General features: G+C 43.7%; 1 protein-coding gene across 2 annotated transcripts in view; it reads left to right on the forward strand.

Annotated features, from left to right (window-relative positions):
- Window positions 1-21,058, forward strand: part of AKAP6 (A-kinase anchoring protein 6) — a 460,428-nt gene that overhangs the window by 258,690 nt on the left and 180,680 nt on the right. For both annotated transcript variants that reach the window (XM_075329663.1, XM_075329664.1), the window contains exon 7: window positions 5,759-5,913. In XM_075329663.1, coding sequence (XP_075185778.1) covers window positions 5,759-5,913 — 155 coding nt within the window. The remainder of the gene's footprint in view (window positions 1-5,758; window positions 5,914-21,058) is intronic.

Below are 21,058 nucleotides of genomic sequence, written 5' to 3' on the forward strand. Positions count from 1 at the left end.
ATCATACTGTGTGTCGGTAAATAACAAGCTGACTTCTGATGTATTATTAAAATTTACATTAACACCGAGACCTCCACCTAGTATGACAAAGATTGTTATATACACATATTGCCCTTGAGTCATGCATACAATATAGCCACTGGTAAATCCCGTACAATAGCATCTGCTAAACACTGGGCTGATCTGTGCAGCCTAAAATTGAGATTCAAAGTTCAGTCTTGTAGTGTGATCTTGTAGAGTCGCCATTTAATTCACCGACAGTAATCGGCCAAGTCAGATATCCGTGTTTTACAGAAAATGGCTGGAATTGTTTACTCGGTCACCTTTTGTCTGCTTTCTTGCAGATTTCTAATTGATCAGTTCACACCACTTTGTAGTTACTGTCCCACCTGTGCAGCATCAAAATGTACCAAATTTCACATCTAATTTCCCCAGACTCTTGCTAAAAAAGTCTTGAAAGTGTACAGCCCAATTTCCTCCACTCCTTCCTTTTTCCTTTTATATCACTAACCCAGCCACTTATACTATATACATAACCACACTACACCTTCTTTGGATAAATGTGTCCACAGCGGCCATTTTATCAACATAAATAACATTAACAATATGTAAGGGTGGCGTGCGGCTCTTCCACCCCTGAAGTAGTGGTCGCTGTGAATAGGTGCTTGATAGGTGTATAATATAGAACAGTGTACCTTGGTGAGTGACCACCAAGTGGCAATGTGACGCAGCAACCGCTTTTCTGACCTTCCTTTATGGCAGGGAGTGGTAACGAGTATAAAAAGGGCAAGATTCAGTAGGAGGGGAGGAGAGTCCCCAAGAAGGAGAAGAGAATAGTAGCTGTGGCTCCAGTAGAACTAAAAAGCTAGAAGTTTTAAACTTTGAGTTGAAAAGACCCTAAGGGTTAACCTCTGACACCGGTCACTCGGGGTCCTGCTCTCAAGAGGACTGCTGATGACTGCGTCCCTGAAAAAGGGTTGAGTTTGGACAGTCGAGGTGGCGTCCGCTTTCCTTGAAGAAATACCCAAGATATCCCCTTGCAAGACAGAAGGTCAGTGGGCTCTTAAGGTGAAAAGTAGGTCCTGGCTAGTAGATCCGGGCGGAGGAGTGTTATCGTAATAAGCCCCTTGAATAGTGCAATCTAATTCCCGGTGTTTGGGACAGAGTGGCTAAAGGACATTTTGAATCCGCCAGTGAGGTATGACGTCAGACAAGTGTATGAGGGGCCTAGAAGCATTCAAAGGAGCTCAGGTGCCAGGAAAGCAGTTGGTCGGTAAATTGAATTGTGAAACGGAGTGTAAAGGGAACCCCATGGGAGTCAGAACCAGCGCCAGTCTTATGTGAATTGAAAATGTCTATATGTTGGTTACAAGTAAAGTGCCACTGGTTGAAAGAAGCATATCAGTGTCAGATTTATTGTCTCAGGGATGAATGAACTGTTGCGAAAGTAGCCCTGCAATGGAGTGGTGACCGGGATGCAAGGGATTACCGCATGGCTGCGCTGCGGCCTGGAAGCCCCTGCGAATGCGACTACGACTGCCACCTTTAGTCACTCCTTCAAATATAAATAACCAAAATTGGGGGGAGGTCTTTGAAGCTACCAGATCTGGCACCAGGGGTGGACATATCATTGGTGCAACCTGTTCATCCACACAAGGGCACTAGAGGTCAGGGGGTCCATTTATGCCTCCAAAACAGGTGAAACTGTCCATTTCGATGCATTATTGGCCTGAGAAGGGTCTATTCTGCTTGTGTCCGCCAGTGTCTGGCACATACCACCAAATTACAAGGCATCTCCCAGGGCACACCCCCATCCAGAGCCTCATTAACTGCCAAATCACCAATACCTCAATTTCATCCGGGAGGGAATTATCCATATAAATGCACCCCAACAGCAAATTGACCAACTCCAAGGACCCCACCTCAACCTTAACAACCACTGTGACATGAAGTACCTCAAAACAACCCTCCCAACCAAGAAACTCTTGCACCTCCTTTTTTGTATAACATTTTAAAGAACCCCCCAAAAACGGGTGCGTGGGGGGGACTCTAGTCTTTTGGCCACCCCAAAATGTCCTCTCTTCCCGCACTCTTCCTATATATACCCAAGTCCAACGCTCCTCCCCCATCACCTTTTGCCCTGTGTCCTACCACTCCCCTTACATTCCCTCATAGACCAACCTGTTGTGAATGTCAGTTATGCTTTTGCTGCTGTGAGGCTCCCTCTTGTGGCCATGAATGGTTTGCACAGAGACCAGGTGTGTTGAGCAATGGGCGTTTCCATTGCTAATTCTCTGCCTATTTAAACCCTGGTCTGATAGAAGGCTATGCCGGTTGTCAGTTGTTCTTTGTTCACCAGCCTGCTTCATCCTGCTCCAGACCACATCTACCTCAGATAAGTGCTTTGCTCTTTATTTGTTGTTTGGTTCTTTTACTCTTATCTGAGTTTGTCATTTACTGTGGTTGTTTTCAGTTTAATTGCATGCAGGGATCTTCCCTCTCAGTTGCTTAGCTGGGAAGCTCCCTACAGCTATGTTTGGAGTATTGCTCCTATAAGGCCATGTGTTTGTTTCTTCTTGAATGTGTAATGATTCCTGCTTTCTGTTCATTGGTATGACAAGAGCGCCTGGTATAGGATGGAGTTCAGATCTAGTGATCTGAGGGCTTTTTTGTACTATCAGGTTGTTGGATTTTTGCAGGGTTTTTCTCTGGCCACCATCAGTCCCTTTCCTGTCCTGTCCTATTTAGTCAGTAGGGCCTCACCTTTTGCTAATCCTATCATCTGTCTGTGTATTGTGTTTTCCTATATCACCGCAGTCTTTGAATGTGGGAGGCTTGCTATTCTTTATCTATTTTCTGAGGCAGAGAGTTATTCATCTTTCCTTCCTTTAGGATAGCTAGTTCTCCGGCTGGGTTCGCGGTGCACAGGATGTTACTTCACCCCTCGGCTACTTCTAGTGTTGATGGTTAGTAAGGGGATGGCGGCCAGATTAGTTGCCAGTGCTCTTGTCACCTTTTACCAGTGATTTATGGTGGTCTTCCATGGTTCCGGATCATAACACCAACCCCTGTCATGTGGGCCTCTGCTCATTTTTCTGCTCCGGCCCTCTCTTTCCGACTTGTGTGTTGGGTATGTTGTGCGGTTCTGTCAAAGCTGTTGATAATCAGTCGTCTTCACAATAGAATGGTATAAAAAAATGATTAAGAGGTACATAGTTTTTGTTAATAGGAATCAATGACAAACATATTCCACTTCATAGGCGTACAGTTAAATACGACGAGGGAATATGTTCAGCAGACTATATAAAATATTCCGCTGAGCGCGGTCCCCAAACATGGAGTAATCCATGATCAGCTGAAGGTCTTATTTTCACAGCAGGAATTTGCTACTAGACTTCTCTCCAAATGCCCTGTTTAGCATGAGTGAACAACGCAGGGCGGCCGTGTGGGTCCCATTCATCATTTGCAGGTTTTTTAAGTCACTTTTCTCTTTTTGTCTTGTGGTATTCATTGTTTTTTTCTGCTCCAAATTCATCCAATTGGTGCAATGGGTTCATGGATTTTGCACAAAGTCAAAAATGATGTTTTTTTAGGGGGGATTTTTGTGGAAAAAGCTTTGCGGCCAGGAGTAAGGTTGATCTAGAATGGACCTAGGTCTTTTACAACCTATGTAACTATGTAATAATGAATAGATTTGCAAAAATTCTAAAAAAAATTTCAAGTGATGAAACCATAAATAAGTTAGGAAACTTAAACCAGTTCACTATTCGGAACTTTAAAAAAATAAATAAATAAATAAATAAATAAATACTCAGCAAGTGGTGAACACATAAAAAAAGACTTTAATAAGGCATACATGGAAAGATGAATTTGGTGCAAAGAAGACAAAGGCACAAAACGCTTAAAATGTGACAAAAAACAGGTGCAAATGTGATAATAAACCGGGCCCTTAGGCAGCACTCATATGCGAGAGAATTGGGATGATTATGGTATTAATGAGGAGCATTGCAAGGCGTTTAACTCTTCTCATACTAGCATTCGTGACCTCGCATGTCACTCTCCACAAGGAGAAACCTTACCCCTTAGATCTCAGTTTTAGCCTCTCACCTAGCCAAATCAGATGTCATACTTTGCACTGATGAAGGCTAATACCCAGGAACACTGTCGGCAAATTGATATTCTGGTTTGGCTTATATCCTAAGTCATATGGCAAGGCTCATTAAGGGGTCGATATTGACTTTTAGAATTGCTACTTCCAATAGGTGGCACTAGAGTTCAAGTCATCTTCCTCTCTAAAGAGGCAATTTGCATAAAAAAAAGTAGAGCATGCTGCGAGTGGCAGTGGATATCGGATGGCGTGCACTCATTCAACTCTATGAGTGCATGGAGATCATCGGACTGCACACCGATCATATATCCTTTTTTTGTGACCAATTGTCCGCAATAATAATAAAATGGAGGCAAGTCCTACTTTGAGAATTGTTTCACATAGAACTCATTAATGGAAGTCAATTAACCCATGAAAAAAGCATATAGCACATGAAAGTAATCTACGTGCTGTCCATGCTTTACCATTTATCGGGTAGGAGAAGCTAAGATGCAGCAAGGATTGTAAAATCTCAGAGAAGGAGCCAAAACAGGGACTATTTTTCACTTATGAGAAAAAAATGTGAGACCTCTTTCACGCGTCAGTGAAAAACACATGTGTTTCACGGACGTGTTGAAGGTACGTATGGCCCGTATGTGCCGTGATTTTGGCACGTGTGTTCACAGATAGCACATGGAGAGCAGGAACTTTATACTCACCTGTCCATGGTGCTGATGTCTCCGGCGCTGCAACTGCTTCCGGTTCCGTGGTGCAGTGAATATGCATGACCATAATGAGTGGACCCGGAAACAAGTGACATCAGCGCTGAAGACAGCAGCTCTGGAGACAGGTGAGTATAGACGTGTTTTGTCCGGTAAGTGTCACATGGATAACACCACAGCACATCAGTGCTGCCGGGGAAAAATGGACTTGTCTCTGTGTCGAACACATGGCCACGCATGCCACACGGACACACTGTCCGTGAGAAAACACGGATGTGTGTGCAGACCCATTGATTTTAATGGGTCTGCGTATGTCCGTGTTTTTGATACACGTAAAAATGGCGTCCTACGTCCCGGAATCACTGACGTGTGAAGGAGGCCTAGTGTAACTGAAAAGCACAGGTAGATCTGGGCCTGAATAGCTGCCATTTTTGTTTGCGTCCACCTGAGCACACGGTAACAGCAGGCAGGATGCGCTCACCTTCACGGAGCAGCCGGGCACTCTGTTTCCTGCGGGAAGAGCTGGCAGGACACACGGCAGCTCTGGCTTTTTCCATATCCCGGCACATTTTGTCACCGGTAGTTATCTACAACTGATTTACAACGTTGTTAATGGACTCTGTCAGGCACGGCACAGCAGATGTGAGCCTCGGTAGAGGTGAAAGTGTCCTCCACCTTTGTGCTGGTGCTCGCAGTCCTGCCATTGCTGCAGATGTTTGCTAAGTGGTCACAGCTGTTTGAAGTAAATAGCCATTCCAGGTAAACACCATTTTAATTGCATTTACCTTACTAAATAACCCCCATATGATCCAGATATTTATGACCCATGAGCACTGCAGGCTGTGCTGGGAACCAAGCCGCGGTGTTGTACAGGGACACAGTCTATGTTGCCGCTACCGTACAGGCGACTTTTGTCTCACCATCGTTATGTTTGCCCTTTTTTATACAGGATTTCAAGAAATGCTGCAGATGATTACTGCACAGTGGAAAGAGCTGCAGAAGCAGATAAGGCGGCAGCACGGCTGGATTATGGGGGCTCTTGATACAATCAAGGCTGATATTCTTCAGAAAGATGAGTTTCCAGAAGCTGTAAGTGAATCACAGGTGAGAAAGAAGAGGCCTCGCATATATAAATGGAGAGATAGGAGGCGTTCACGCTACGAGAACAACATTCAAGCAGTTTATATGTTACTAATTCGCAAGTAATTTATATTCAACTGATATATCTTTCAAGGTCTCTAAGGAGTTAAAGTGCACCATTCACCGGGATTTTCCTATATAACCTAAAGCCTAGTGCTATACTGGCACTATCAGGCTGATTCTATACATACCTGTAGTTGTCAGCTCAGATGTATAGGTTTTGAAACACAAGCAAGTAAATATTGTAAAATGAGCAGCTTTTCGATTGGCAGAAGCTGCCGATCAGCTGATAGCTGGGGTGGGTATTCATAGTTACTCCCACCCTCTGCCTGTCCGTCCTCCCCCTGTTATTTATCCTAATTCTATTATAGAATTGTTTTACTAACTGACTAGAAGGACCTGTGCTGATGTCATACCCATGTGACCAGAAGGGGCGGGGCCTCAGACAACAGAAAAATAATGTTGCTTCCTGGTACCAGCTATGTTGAATGAGACCCCGCCCCTTCTGGTGACATGGGAGTGACATCAGCACAGGTCCTTCTAGTCAGTTAGTAAAATGATTCTATAATAGAATTAGCATAAATAACAGATGGGGGAGCAACAACAGGCAAGGGGGCAGGAATCACTATGAATACCCACTCCAGCTATCAGCTGATCGGCAGCTGCTGCCACTCAAAAGCTGCTCATGTTACATACTTTACTTGCTTGTGTTTCAAAACCTATACATCCGAGCTGACAACTAAAGGTGTGTATAGAATCAGCCTGATAGTGCCAGTATAGCACTGGCTTTAGGTTATATAGGAAAATCCTGGTGATTGGTGCACTTTATAAGATACCATCATATCTGGGAGGATTTTGGCAACATAATTTCATTAAAATTGTTATCTTCTAAATCCTCCTCATATCACAGTACATAGCAGACTGCTGATTGAGGTAACCGTAAACCCATCAGTGAGCTCGTCCTTTGTAATCCTGATCTCTATTCTGCTATTTGAACTTATAACATGATCTATGACCATATAGTCATAGATCAGCTTAAAAGTTCAAACAGGAGAATAGAGTTTAACTCATTCAGCTTAGAAGACGGATCAGAAAAGGGTTAAACCTTGCCATCAGAGCGAGCTTACTGGCAGATTTGCTGTTCATTCATTCAGCAGCCAACTACTGTATATGAGTATATTGATATATTGGGGCAGAAAAGTCACATTGTTCAGAAATGTAAAATAAAATACTGCCAAAAGCATCCATGTCCTTGGGATTTCTATTCATCAGTGTTAGTGTGTATGCCATGAGAGCGCAGAACTCAAAGCGTGGAGTCCCGTGGGTGTCACACACCGCGGCCATAAAACATGTGTTACTCTAATAAATCATAATAATCATTCCATCCGCTGACACATTTTGGTCACATGACTTCATCTAATGAGCAGTTATACTAATTAAGAAAAAATGGGTGGGGGCAATGGCCGTTCTCGCCAGGCGCTGTCAGTGGAGAGTCTAGGGGAGCTCTTGGTGCAGGTGGTGCAATGCAGACCTGCATGCAGATTTCCCGCCAGTGTAAAGGGTTAAGGCTTTACTATTTGCTTACATCAACCCTTAGAGGACACCATTTTTCCTCCTTAGACATATAATATATTTCAAATATATGCTCAATGAACAATACCGCGTCATTAAAGTTGTACAAACATACTCGGCTCTCCGCTCTCCTGGCACCTATAAAACCTTGTTTCTTATTACCTTCAGCATATGTTCTTGTTGTTGTTGACTGTGTGTGGTGTTTCCCCCTCCACCCTCCTCCTCTTCGTCCCCTCCTAAATGATCCCCGTCAGAGCTGTAAAATATTTTGAATGCTGATTATTGTGTCCTCGGAATCATAATGCAGCGGAGCGATTGCCTTTCAAGAATTCCCAGCCTGATCCACAGATTTAAGGCTTAACATTAAGGGTACACAAGGATACCGGCGCATTGTACATGTTCGTACAGTATACAGGGCAGCCTTTATGGTCTCACCTCAAGTATTGATATTTAAAGGGAACCGGTCACCAGATTTGGGGACTATAAGCCGCAGCCACCACCAGTGAGCTCTTATATACAGCATTCCAGAATACTGTATATAAGAGGCCAGACTGATCTGTAGAACATAAAAAACACCCTTATAATACCCACCTGGGGGGCAGTCCGGTCCAATGGGTGTCCCTTCTCTCTCCAGGAGACATTTTTAACACAACAATGCCCAGCGTCGGGCTGGCTACCGGATGAATCTCCAGTAATGCCAGGCCTGGATTCAGTTACCTGCACTGAACTCCAAAGCTCTCCCCTGAGCTCCGGAGTGCAGCCTAGACTGCCCCGCGAGCGCCGAGTGATTGATTTCCCGGCGATTGTGGTTCAGTTCATGACAGCTGCAGACAGGCTGGGCTGATCTCCGGTGCTCTCACCTGAACTCCGGAGATCAGCCCGGCCTGTCCGCAGCTGTCATAAACTGAACCGCAATCGCCGGGGAATCAATCACTTGGTGCTCGCGGTTGAGTCCTGGAAACTCTGAGATCAATCCAGGCTGCAGGTGAGAGCTCCGGAGTGCAATGCAGGTAACTGAATCCAGGCCTGGCATTACTGGAGATTCCTCCGGTAGCCTGTCTGACACTGACAATGCCAGGCCACATGTTGCTCGTGTTACTGTGAGCAGCCTTTGTGGAGTAAACCTGCTACTATGGCTTGCAGCGTTTCCGAACTTGTCCCCCATCATGCACAACTGGGACATCATTGATTGGCAATTGCAACGGGAGCGGTCAGCAGTGGATCTAGAAAATAAGATCACTCTGATTATTTTTGATAAATTTGGTATTCATATAATTGCATTCCGCGACTTATTTTCAAGCTACCATGCCAATATCATAGAAAGGTATCAATGCCTCCCTGGCCAACTACTTTACCCTCCAACTTTAACATTCAAGATACCGTAGGGGAAACCCAATAGATCCTTAGTGAAGACAAGCCATTTAATTTGTTTTCTTGTAGGTCTGGTACTCATGTGCCCAATTTCTTTTCTGTTGATACTTTTTGCTTATGTTAGCCAGGCTATCTACTGTGTATTCTTGCCTTTCGATCAGTCTTACCTGTTTTCACTTCCTTTACATTTAGCTGAATCCTTGTATTGTCCTCTATTTTTATCTTTCCTTATAAGACTATTCGAGTTGTCAAAAATACACTAAGAACATATATAGGAGTAATATTGTATCAATAAACATAATTCTACTAACACTGTACATTTTATATAGTCATTGTTACCCCATTCTTTTATGGATTTCTTAGATTCTTCCTTAGATCTGGTTTATAGAAACCTGTAGGAAATCATATAATGATTAGACTATTCTCCTCAATTTTAAATGATTTTTGCGGATTTTAAGTATACAGTATATTCATCTACCTCTTTTAAGCACTAGGCTAGGAGTTTGGGAGTTATGCTTTCTTTCTCTTTATTACTCTTTGCAATAAGTAATTGTGCGTTAATTCTTTTGATCTAGTTGTTAGAATAATTTTCATAGTTTCTAAGGAAAAAAATAACTTCTCCATACCTTTAGGCACACAGTAGTTCCATCACTGTATAGTTAAAGGGTTGTTCTCAAGTTCAAGTTAATCCCTATCCACAGTATAGAGGATAACTTTACAATCGCTGGGGGTCTGACTGCCGTGACCTCCTCCCATTAATGGAGCAGAAGTCAATCATACTGCACAGTTCATTCCCAATGGGAGGGTAAAAAATTGCGGGGTGTGACGCTCAGCACTCCTATTAGAATGGCAGTGAACATGATTGATCGCTGCTCCGTTCAGCCAGAGTTGTCAGAGCCTTGGTTTTCAGGATCAGGGGCAGTCAGACCAAAGCAATCAGAAAGTTATCCTCTGGATTGGAGATATCTTTCAAACTTGAGAACACACCTTTAATCCAAGTGTTACATGTCATCATCCTGATTGGCGGTGCTCTGCTCTTGTTTTTGTGTTATGCTCTGGTAGACAGGTTGTTCCTGGCCTCGGGCCCTGTGTTGCTTTTGGGAGGGGCCTGTTCACTGGAGCCTCATTCCGGGTGATTGCTCTGCTTTATCTAAGAGCAACTCCACCCGGAATGCCGCCGGTGATAGTTCCTGTATTGCAGTTGCGTCTCTGGCTTTTGTAAGTGACTGTCCTGATCTTGTCCCTGCTACGCCTAATCTAAGTACCCTTCTCTGCCCGTTCCCCTGACTGTTACTGGATTCCCAGGCTTCCCTGACCTCTGTCTCGTACCCTGACCTCGGCTCTGCTCTCTCCCTGTGTAACTGACATGACCTCCTGACTTCCCTGGCCTCCAGCTCATATCCTGATCTCAGCTCCATTCTCTCCCTGTGTATCTGACGTGACCTCCTGACTTCCAGATCTCCGGATCGTACCCTGACCTCAGCTCCGCTCTATCGCCATGTACCTGACATGATTTCCCGGCTCCTGACCTTTTGGCTTTTTCGACTTCTCCTCCAGTAGTGTTTGTAGCAACACCTAGTATTAGAACATCTCACTACTCCTCCATTAGTGAGTCTCGCGACACCTAGTGTTAGTACATCACATTTCATAAGCCGAGAGGGCAAAGCAATACTGGAAAGTGCATAAGTACATCTCTATATATTAAAGAGCCCACAGAGGAACCCATGGCATAGATTAAAACAAATGCTACTAGACACTTACAAACTCTTACGAAACTATGATAGTGGGCACCCCAGTGGTCCAGAGTAATGCTGCCCTCCTCACAGGTGGTGACGTTATGCCTGGAAACAAGAAGGGGGTTTCCCCATGCTAGGTAGCACCAGTAATCAACACTGTCCTAACTCCAGACCAGAAGGGGATCCTCTAAAACCCAGTTCATGGGGCGCTTCCCTGTGAATTCTGGCCTGGGGAGGGGTTAGTAACAGACACAGAAGTGAAACTGAAAGGAGCAGAGGAGAATTAAGCAGAGAGTCTAGGGAGAGTCTCTGGGGAGGGACAGCTGTGACAAAGCTCCCCCAGAGCAGGGTGCAAAGAATAGGACACCAGAGTCCTAGGCTGTGCATGTGCTGTTGGCCTGGCAGCTGAATCCGGAGGGCAGAATACTGTATGTCTTCTGGCCACACAGAACGCCCAGGGCACAGCAGCATAGTAGAGCTCGAAGCTGTGACCAGAGGAGCGGCACCTGTAGAAGGTTCGCGCTGCCTGCCATACAGGTGAGAACCAGTACTAACACAAGGATGAGGGCCCCAGCATAGCTTCAAGCAGTGGGGACCCACAGGATACAGCGCAGAAGGAAGGCCTCTGAACCCACCCAGCTAGGTGGGTGCCCTCAATTGCTTCCAGGTTGCCTGGACCTCTGTTACCATCTGGACCAGTCTCCTGGGTCAGTACCATCTACTACCAAGTAAAAGGTAAAGGAAACGACGGTCCTTGTGTTGTCCAGTTATTCCCTGCGTCTTCGGTCCTGCACCCCAATGTTAATTCCTCCATCATAGACTATACCGGTTGCCCTGGGGCCCTGCTCCACCTGTGGGGAGCTGTACCATCATTGTTACTTCACCATATGCCCCAGCGGTCTTATCCAGCAGCATCGGCCATGCATTGACTAATACTACAGGTGGCGTCACAACTCATCCCATGTAAACATTGCCCACTCATTTCAACGACACCGCCAGGATCACGGAGTAAGGCCCTGCCACTGTGACCTCCCAACAGAACCGCCCCGGTTACGAGTGCCCCACGGCCCTGATGGGTGTGGCAAATTGGCATCACAAACTGGATGCCCCATTTTCCTGAAACAGGAGAAGACCAGGATCAGCTGGAGGACATAGAACTGCCGGCTTTCCACCAGCGTGGTGTATCCCAGTGCTTGCATTACGTGAAAGACAAGCCATGCAAGAGGTCTCTTTCAACTCGTTGTCCCACCATAGATGGGAAGAAACGCAAGACAGTGACCCATCTGTCCGCTTAGTCAAAGAGCTGATGACACAAGCTGACTCCCACCCCGGTCCAGATGCTGCACAGGAAGCACAAAAGTTGTAGAAAACTGATTTGAACAGCTGACGTGCGCCTCGCAGGTGCAGGTGAATCCACAATCCACTGTTCCTGTTAACCCCTTAATTGCACTGTCAAAATGTGACGCGAACTTACCCGCCGCCATCAGAGGCCCCGTGACGTGATCACGGGGAGCCAATGGTTGCCATGCTAGCATTCGTTCATGTGATGACTCCTGTAATAAATCCTGTGTTATTATGACTCACTTCCTGTTTCAGCCGACAGATTGTCGGCTATTACAAGAGATGAGCTTTTCTGCTGATCTGAGCTGTGCAGCTCTGATCGGGAGAAATGAATGAGCAGTCAGATCCTTATAGTCCCCTAGGGGGACTAGTAAGATAAAAAAAAGTAAAAGAAAAGTTTTAAAAAAAAATAAAAAAACCTAAAAGTTCTAATCACCCCCCCATTTGCCCCAATGAAAATCAAAGGGTTAAAACAATTAAAAAATATCCACACATTTGGTATTGCCGTATTCAGAAATACCCGATCTATTAAAATATAAAATCACTTAACCTGATCGGTAAGCAGCGTAGCGACAAAAAAATTCCAAACAATAAAATTACGATTTTGGTTGTTGCAAATTTTGCGCAAAATGCAATAACAGGCAATTAATACTTAGCATCTGCGTCAAAATGTTACCATTAAAAACATCAGCTCGATACGTAAAAAATAACCCATAACCAAGCCCCAGATCCCAAAAAATTAAAACGCTACGGGTCGCGGAAAATGGCGCAAAACGTGTGCCCCTTTTTTGGACAAACCTCTGAACTTTTTTTAACCCCTTAGATAAAAGTAAACCTATACATGTTTGGTATCTGCAAACTCGTACCAACCTGATGCATCATACTGACACATCAATTTTACCATATAGTCAACAAGGTGAATAAAATATCTCAAAAACAATCATAGAATCGCACTTTTTTGCAATTTGTCCGCGCTTACAATTTTTTAGTCATTTTCCAGTACACGATATAGTAAAATGTATGGTTTTAATTAAAATTATATCTCGTAATAAGCCCTTATATAGCAAGATATAAAAGTTACGGCTCTCAAAAGAAGGGGAGCAAAAAAAAAAATGGAAAATCGCCCGGGGGTGAAGGGGTTATGCCTCACCTGGTGTCTCTTTGATTCAAGTTATTTCTTCATCTTGAACTGTCCGATATCTCATAATGGTTGTATGGCTTGGGGTTGTTGTCCCTTCCACTGGGGTGGATTACTTCCCCCATCTTTCAGTAACAGAATAGAGTATTTCCCGCACGTCCCTGAAATTCTACAATAATCAGCAGCCGTGATGCAAACAAGCTAAAATATTGTCCTATTTTCCTACAGCAAGCAGTGAATTTCTCTTCCAGAAACAGTCAGTTTAATTACACTTAAAAATAACATTTTTTTTAATTAAACACTCAGGTAAGCAGAAATTGATTTGAATTAAAAAAAAAATAAAACAATTAGACATCAAAAAACCTTAGCAAACTGATTTGCAGTGAGAAATGGCGAGAGAGTAGGGATGGGATATAAATGGTTAGATGGTATCGTGCTCTTTACACCCCTCCACCCGCTCTTGTCTGGAACTCTCCCACATTCAGCACTCTATTTTCCCTTTTTTTTATTATTCATCTTGGGGAATCAGGATGAGAAGACAGAGTCAATACTTCCAGCATTTTAATTAAAACCGTTAGCGGAATAAATCCATTTCATTATCAGTTAATGAAATACAAGGTCATTTTACCACGTGTGATGACTGGTGAGGGTGGAAGGGGAAAAATAACCCTTTGGCTGCCAGAGGGGTTTGTAGCCAAGGTGGAAAAGACTTCACTGACCACTCTGTAAAATGAGTGAAAGCCAATCTGCAACTCCCGTTCTATTCTGTCTCTTTTTAGCACATTATAGCCAGCAGTTTGTATAGTCGATACATTCCGTAAGGGCTCGTTCACACTGGCCCATAACTCGGACGAGTGCTATGACTTCAAGAAGTGGGTCACGCATATTTAGTATTGGCCACAATGATATTATGTTGAGAAACAAGTACTTTGTGTTGCCAATACTGCCTGTGAGTGGCACTATTGTGGAGCACTCTTCCCCATCGCCCCACCCTCGAGCTTCGTGACCTTGGGGATCCAGGTATGTCACGTCAACTTCCTGTTCATCTGCCATTACCGTGGCCGGCCCCAGTCTCCTTGAGTCACTGGGCTGTGGGCAGCATGTCACCGCTCGTCACAGCCCATCATCCCTCCTGCTTGCGCACTCTGCAGTGAGGGAGGAGGGAGCAGGGAGGTGCTGCACTTGACTGTCATTAGCCGGGTAATGCCGCCCACAGCCCAGTCACTCATGGAGACTGGGGCCGACAGCGGTGATGTCAGGTGAGCAGAAAGTTGACGTGACATTACTGGATCCCCGAGGTCACAGAGCACGGAGGTGAGGTGATAGGGAAGAGCAGTCTGCAATAGCGCCGCTCATAGGCACTATTGGCAACACAAGGTATTTGAGAGAAACCTTGTTTCTCAACATAATATCATTCTGTCCATTAATGAATATTGGTGAACCACCTCTTTCACCGTTCCAAAATGTTACCATTCTGTTGTTGAATGACTCTTGTGCTTTCGGTTATTTTCTTGTTACATGACCCACGTTCTCTGAAGAGTCAGCTCAGAGACAGATGTCCTGATGTTTCCCTTTAGAATTTGCTTTTATTATTCAGAATTCATTGTTCCATCAATGATGGCAGCCATCCTGACCCAGATGCAGCAAAATAGGCCTAAACCATGACACTACCACCACCGAGTTTCACAGATGCCTATGGTAGGAGGTTTTGTGCTGCAATGCAGTCTTTTTCTTTCTCTAAGTATAATGCTTCTCATTTAAACCACAAAGCTGTATTTTGGTCTCATCCATACACAAAATATTGTTCTAATAGCAATCTGATTAGTTACGTACGGAGTAGGACATGTCATTTGTATCGCGTGACACACACGGTCAGACTGACGGGCATCTGACACACTACAAAAACACCACAAAAAAAGGGGGAACACCAGGAACACTTTAACAATGATGGGCTCTATGGCTAGGGAGAGGGGTGAGGAGACACCTCCTGAACTAACCTCAAATTAACTCCTGAGCTCCCAAGGGCCCCTTAATGGGGTGTTTCAATTTGTCGCTGAGCCGGATACCTAATTCCTCTCTAGCCTTGCAAACACCCTTGCTAGGGAAATGGCCGGTGGGAGACACTAGTCCCACTGCTGCACTAATAAACATTGAAGGAAAGGAAAAACAAGGGGATAAACAGAAGGATACAAACACCAAACTTCACGGCAGCAGACAGACAGTAGCAGATGGATGGGCACAGGTCAATTCCTCAGCAGCTCCTTCCACACAATGGCCAGAATAGAATGAATTCTAACAGCAGCAAAAGCTGCTGGGAAAAATGCACTATTTAAACCTAAATGGGTGTGGGCTCAAAGCAGTTCTTTTTGGAGAGCAGTGGCTTTCTCCTTACAATCCTGCCATTCAGACCATTGTTCTTCAGTGTCCTTCTGAACCTGTGGGTTCGTGAACATTAACATTAGCCAGTGGCCTTTAGCTCCTTAGAATGTACATTGAGTTTCTTTTTGAATTGTGGATTATTACACTCTTTACTGTTGCATTGATTTCTGTTAGTCAACCGCTCCTGGGGAAGGTCGTAATGGTCTTAAATTTCCTACATTTTTACATGCAAATCGCTTCTTTAGAGAGGAAGAGGAGTTGAACTTCAGTGCCACCTATTGGAAGTAACAATCGTAAAAGTCAATATCAACGCTTTAACGAACCTTGTCATATTACTTAGGATTAATATTCAAACTAGAATCTTAATCTGCAGACACGATGTTTCAGGGTATTGGCCCTCATCAGTGCAAAGTATGACATCTCATTTGGCTATATGAGAGGCTTTTGCTTTGGATCCGTCATCATTTGTACACAAACTTTAGGACTATGGATTGCTAGAGTACAAACAATTTAGAGATGGCTTTGTAACTATTTCCAGCCTGATGTGCATTAACAACTTTTCCTCTGAAGTCCTCAGAAATGTCCTTTGTGCATGGTATGATACACTTCCACAAACATGAGCTGTGAAAATCAGGCTCTGATACCTGATTGCTGATTGCTTAAAGAGGACCAACCACCAGGATTTTCATATGTAGACTAAAGCCAGCTTATATAGGAAAATCCTGGTGGCTGGTCCTCTTTAAAACAAATAAGTCAGCAATCATACTTGATTGTCATCATAATGACTGAAAACATTAGACTCAAATTGTATCTTCAAATTATCTGCTAATTCTAAAAAAATCACATATTTTTCTACTCATGGACATATGACATTGGATCATATTCCTCATTTAAAGATTACAGCGTCTAATAAGTTGATCCATTTGTTTGATTTGCTTCTGGTACTTTGTTGTCAGCAGGAGCCATATCATCAGTGTGAGGGCACCCTGAGGGTGCTTTGTAATAAAAAATATTTTTACATGCTCCATTATGTATCTTATCTCTATCAGCAATTGACTACAAATTATGATACAAATTTTGTTTTCTATTACTAGCTCCTAACAGACGTAATATCTTATGGTCATACTTATACAATTATAATGTATTTATGTGCAATTTATATGGCCCAAATAGACAATGTTCTGATTTTCCCAATGATCTTTGGCAGTGTGAAAATCCATTTTTTCTAATGTTGTCTAATGCTTTGCTAATTAAAGTGTGCATGTTAATTAAAGCAGAGGCTAATGTTAATTACCTATATTAATGGGATCCTGCATTGCACCTGCCTAAAACGCTGCCTTCATTTTTCAAAATATCTCAATTAAAACATAATTTCTTTTTTCCTTCTAATTTTTCTTTGCATGTAAATAAAGCATTTTAACCTCTAAAAACCATTGCTTTTGCAAGATTTGCAGTGACAGACTAAATAAAAGCAAATAGTTGATTTTAGGCTACACTGGGACATTTTTGGGAAAAGCAATCTTCTAATGTCAAGGGATATTATTTTTGAATGTTAGGCATGAGCAGTCATTTTTAGATTTAAAGGGTTATTCTTAAAACATCAATTTTCCCCCTATCCATAGGATTGTGGATAGAGAATAACTTGCTTATCGCTTGGAATCTTATCACATGGTCCTCCAGCCATCCAAAAATCAATTCTTCATCCCCGAGAATGGAGCCCTGCAATCCCATCTTAAAGGAAACCAACCACCAGCATTTGCACACAAAGAGGTAGTGCCATACTGGCTCTAGGATGGCGAATAAAATTATACCTTCACTTTCCATAATGGATTCTTGGATGGCAGTAAAACATTTTATCAAAGTTCCAGAAATCAGTGGAGCAGTTGATTGGCATGTGTTGTGGAGTGGGACTTTGTGGGTTGGGTCTTCCTTTATCATTTCTCCCTTGGCCTCTATGTAAATAGTTCCCTCCATCGCCATGAGTATAATTATGGTCAGCGCATGTGCAGTATACATTTGAAGTATTTCTGCCACTTCAATAAAATGGTGCCTGAGTCGGTGCCTGCGAATATCACTATCTACGCTGCCATCTTATTGTAGATGCTGTTCTCTGGCTTGTGACACATTGGATGCTCATTCCGAGGGCAGCGCATGCACCGTCACATCCTCTACCCTGGTAAACACTGAGGGAGCGTGCGGGGTCACTAGACAAGAGGAGACCCCGCCTGTCAGCAGTTCACCGCACAAAGAAGCTCACAGAATGCTTCAGAGGAGGATGCCTTTCTCAGAAAGACCTTCCAGTGCACCACAAGTGTTAGGACAGCATCTTCAGTAAGACACCAGAGATAGCAGTATGCGCAGACGTCGACTCCATTGATTAAAGTTACTGAAAAACTTTAAATATATACTGTGCATGGGCCGACTATAATTATAATCGTGGCAAATGGGGCAGTCTATTTACATAGAGGCCATGAAACCACACAAGAGAGGAATACTAAAGGAAGACTCAACCTGTCATGGTTCTGATTTGCGTGATCTGCTCTCCTGCAAAGCCAGTACTCTGTTGTCGTATTGAGCTCGGTGGTCGGGTTGTCTTCCAGTATCGAGTCCTGCATTGATGCTGGGAGAGGCCTGTTCTCTGGCGCCTTGTTTCGGGTGATTGCTCACCTTCATCAGGTAGCAACTTCACCTGGATCGCCGCCAGTCATAGTTCCTGTTCTGCAGTTTGTGCTTCTGGTTCTCATAAGGGTACCGTCCTGATCCTGTCTCTCTGCCCCGGACCTTAGTTAGTCTTCTCCAACCATTCCTCTTACCCTGACATTACCCCTTGGCTTCTGACCTCTGGCTCATACCCTGACCTTGGCTTTGCTTTCTCCCTGTGTCCTGACATCACTCCCTGGCTTCTGACCTCCAGCTCGTACCCTGACCTCGGCTTCACATTATCCCTGTGCTACCCATACATTCACAACTTACTAGTTATAGCTAGTGACACCTAGTGGTTTAGCATCACACAACCCACATAGTTCCAACCTGCTGCACACGCCAATCAACTGCTGCACTGATTTCTGGAACTTTGATAAAACATTTTACGGCAATGAACCATCCAATCTGGAAAATGAAGGTATCATTTTATTCACCATCCTAGCGCCAGTATGGCTCTACCTTTAGTTTGCATGTGAAAATCTTGGTGGTTGGTTCAATTTAAATGGAGCAAAGGTGAGCATGCCTTTGCTCTATTTATTGTCTATGGGACTGTTGGATACAGCCGAGCACAGCGCTTGACTTTCTACTGCAGTCTCATAGACTGTGAATGGAGATGAGGTCGGCCATCAGGCGCCTGCAAGGATTAATTTATCTTCTTTCACTCAATCTTGCACTCACCCTATGTTGCAGGCTATAAAGTGAACATAAATCACACCCCAACATGGTCCATACACCCTAAATACACTATACGCTGCCACTACTCATCAATCACATGGGTGATGAGTCCCCGAGATATATACTACTGTCCAACAGTCAAAAGACCACACACTCTCTGAAAGGTTATGAATTCTTTAGATTAGAGCATATAATGTCCACACTTATCAAAGTTTCAAGCTTTAATACAAAACATACAGTACTTACAATGAAAGCTATAAAAAGTGAAAAATAAAGTGACACAGATAATCAAAACAGATATAAAATAAAGAGAAATACCAGAAGTTCTAAGTGTTTCTGTGTAAAGTTATTACTTTGTTTCCTTGCGGGTAGGAGAAATAGTTTATGGATCACCTCCAGCAGAACCTGACCCCCACATGCGGACACTTTTACATTGCGTCACCCATCTTTTATATGCCTTGTCCTGAGCTCAAGCTTCCTGGACGGGCTAGGTTGTAATATTAAAATTGTATAATTGTAACTGGACCATGGGCTAATTAGGGGCAAGTACTTTGCATATCAAATACATTGTTTCTTCCAACCACCACCTCCTTAGAGTAAATACAAAGGGTCCAGACTGGGACCCTGAACTCTAAAATTTGGGGTCCGTACCAGGCACAAACGGTGCATGGACATACTCCGAACATGGATTCCTCAGTGATGTCCGTGTTACTGTTTAGTTTCTGCCACTCACATAAAAAAAAGGAAGCAAAATGGGGATTAAAGCAGGGCAATTATACTTATCGAGTTTCTGCACGGCTGTCACACTGTTTCCGGATCGGCTCGTTAAATCATATGAATATTCACTGCTATACCCGCCCACCCTCTGTGACAGCGTCTGGGATTGGTTGCAGTCAGACTTCCGGCGTCTGGAATTGGTTGCATTCAGACTGCAGGCATCTGTGATTGGTTGACCTCACACTAGCTGTCTGAGCCCTCGAAGTTAAGTTTAAAAATAACTAATTATTTGGAAAAAAAATAACATTGGGTCCCCGAATTTTGATACCCAGTGCAGCTGTGTGAGTTATCTTGGCTCTGTATCAAAATACAAAGGAGCTCCATGCAGGGTTTTTTTTACTTATTTAAATATATAAATAAATAAATAATAAAAAAAAAATGTTATGAGGTTCCCCAATTTTGATACCAAGCCAAGATAAAGCATATCTCAGACTGGGGAGGCTCATGGGTATGGGGTCTTCCCCAGCCTAAAAATAGCAGCCCACAGCCACCCCAGAGTTGGTGCCTCCATTAGATGCGCAAAACCTGGTGCTTACCTGGCTCATCCCGATTGCCCTGGAGCACTGGCGATCGGGGTAATATAAAGGGTTAATGACAGTTGTGATTTGTCAACAAATCACAGCTGCCACGAAGACCTGGATTAGTAATGGGTCTATGAGACCCCCCCATTACTAATTGTGTAGGTAAAAAGAAACAAAGGTATTTTTTAAAAATACCTTCTTTCTACAGTTTATTAACCCCTGCACCCCTGCAGGTCTGATATAATCCATGCCATGTCGTCCCACAATGATCCTAAAGGAAAAGAAACCGCACTGCAGAAAAGACCAGGGGCACACCAGATGTCATATAATTATCAAATAGTCCCACGATGATCCCGGCTCTGCTACATCCTAAGGTCGCAGTGTGTGGTCACATTAGAAAACTCGACCAAGCACTATAAGGCTATGTGCGCACGTTGCTTTTTACCTGCTTTTTACCTGCTTTTTTGCTGCTTTTTCTTCTGCGCTGTTTAATGCCAAAATGGATTTGTTCTTCTATTCAAGCAAAGTCTATGGGAATTTGGGTTTCTTGTTCACACTATGTTGTTCAAAATGCTGCCTTTTTGTGGCAGAACTTTGGTCAAAAACTCAGCTTTTCAAAGAAGCAACATGTCAATTGTTTTTGCCATTTGGGTTTTGCACTGCAAAGCTGAGTTTTTGACCAAAGTTCTGCCACAAAAAGGCAGCATTTTGAACAACATAGTGTGAACAAGAAACCCAAATTCCCATAGACTTTGCTTGAATAGAAGAACACATCCATTTTGGCATTAAACAGCGCAGAAGAAAAAGCAGCAAAAAAGCAGGTAAAAAGCAGGTAAAAAGCAACGTGCGCACATACCCTAATGCTCAAGGCACACTGACAGAGCTGCAGCTGTGCG

Source organism: Anomaloglossus baeobatrachus, chromosome 12, assembly GCF_048569485.1.
Source record: "Anomaloglossus baeobatrachus isolate aAnoBae1 chromosome 12, aAnoBae1.hap1, whole genome shotgun sequence".
NCBI classification, from domain to species: Eukaryota; Metazoa; Chordata; class Amphibia; order Anura; family Aromobatidae; genus Anomaloglossus; species Anomaloglossus baeobatrachus.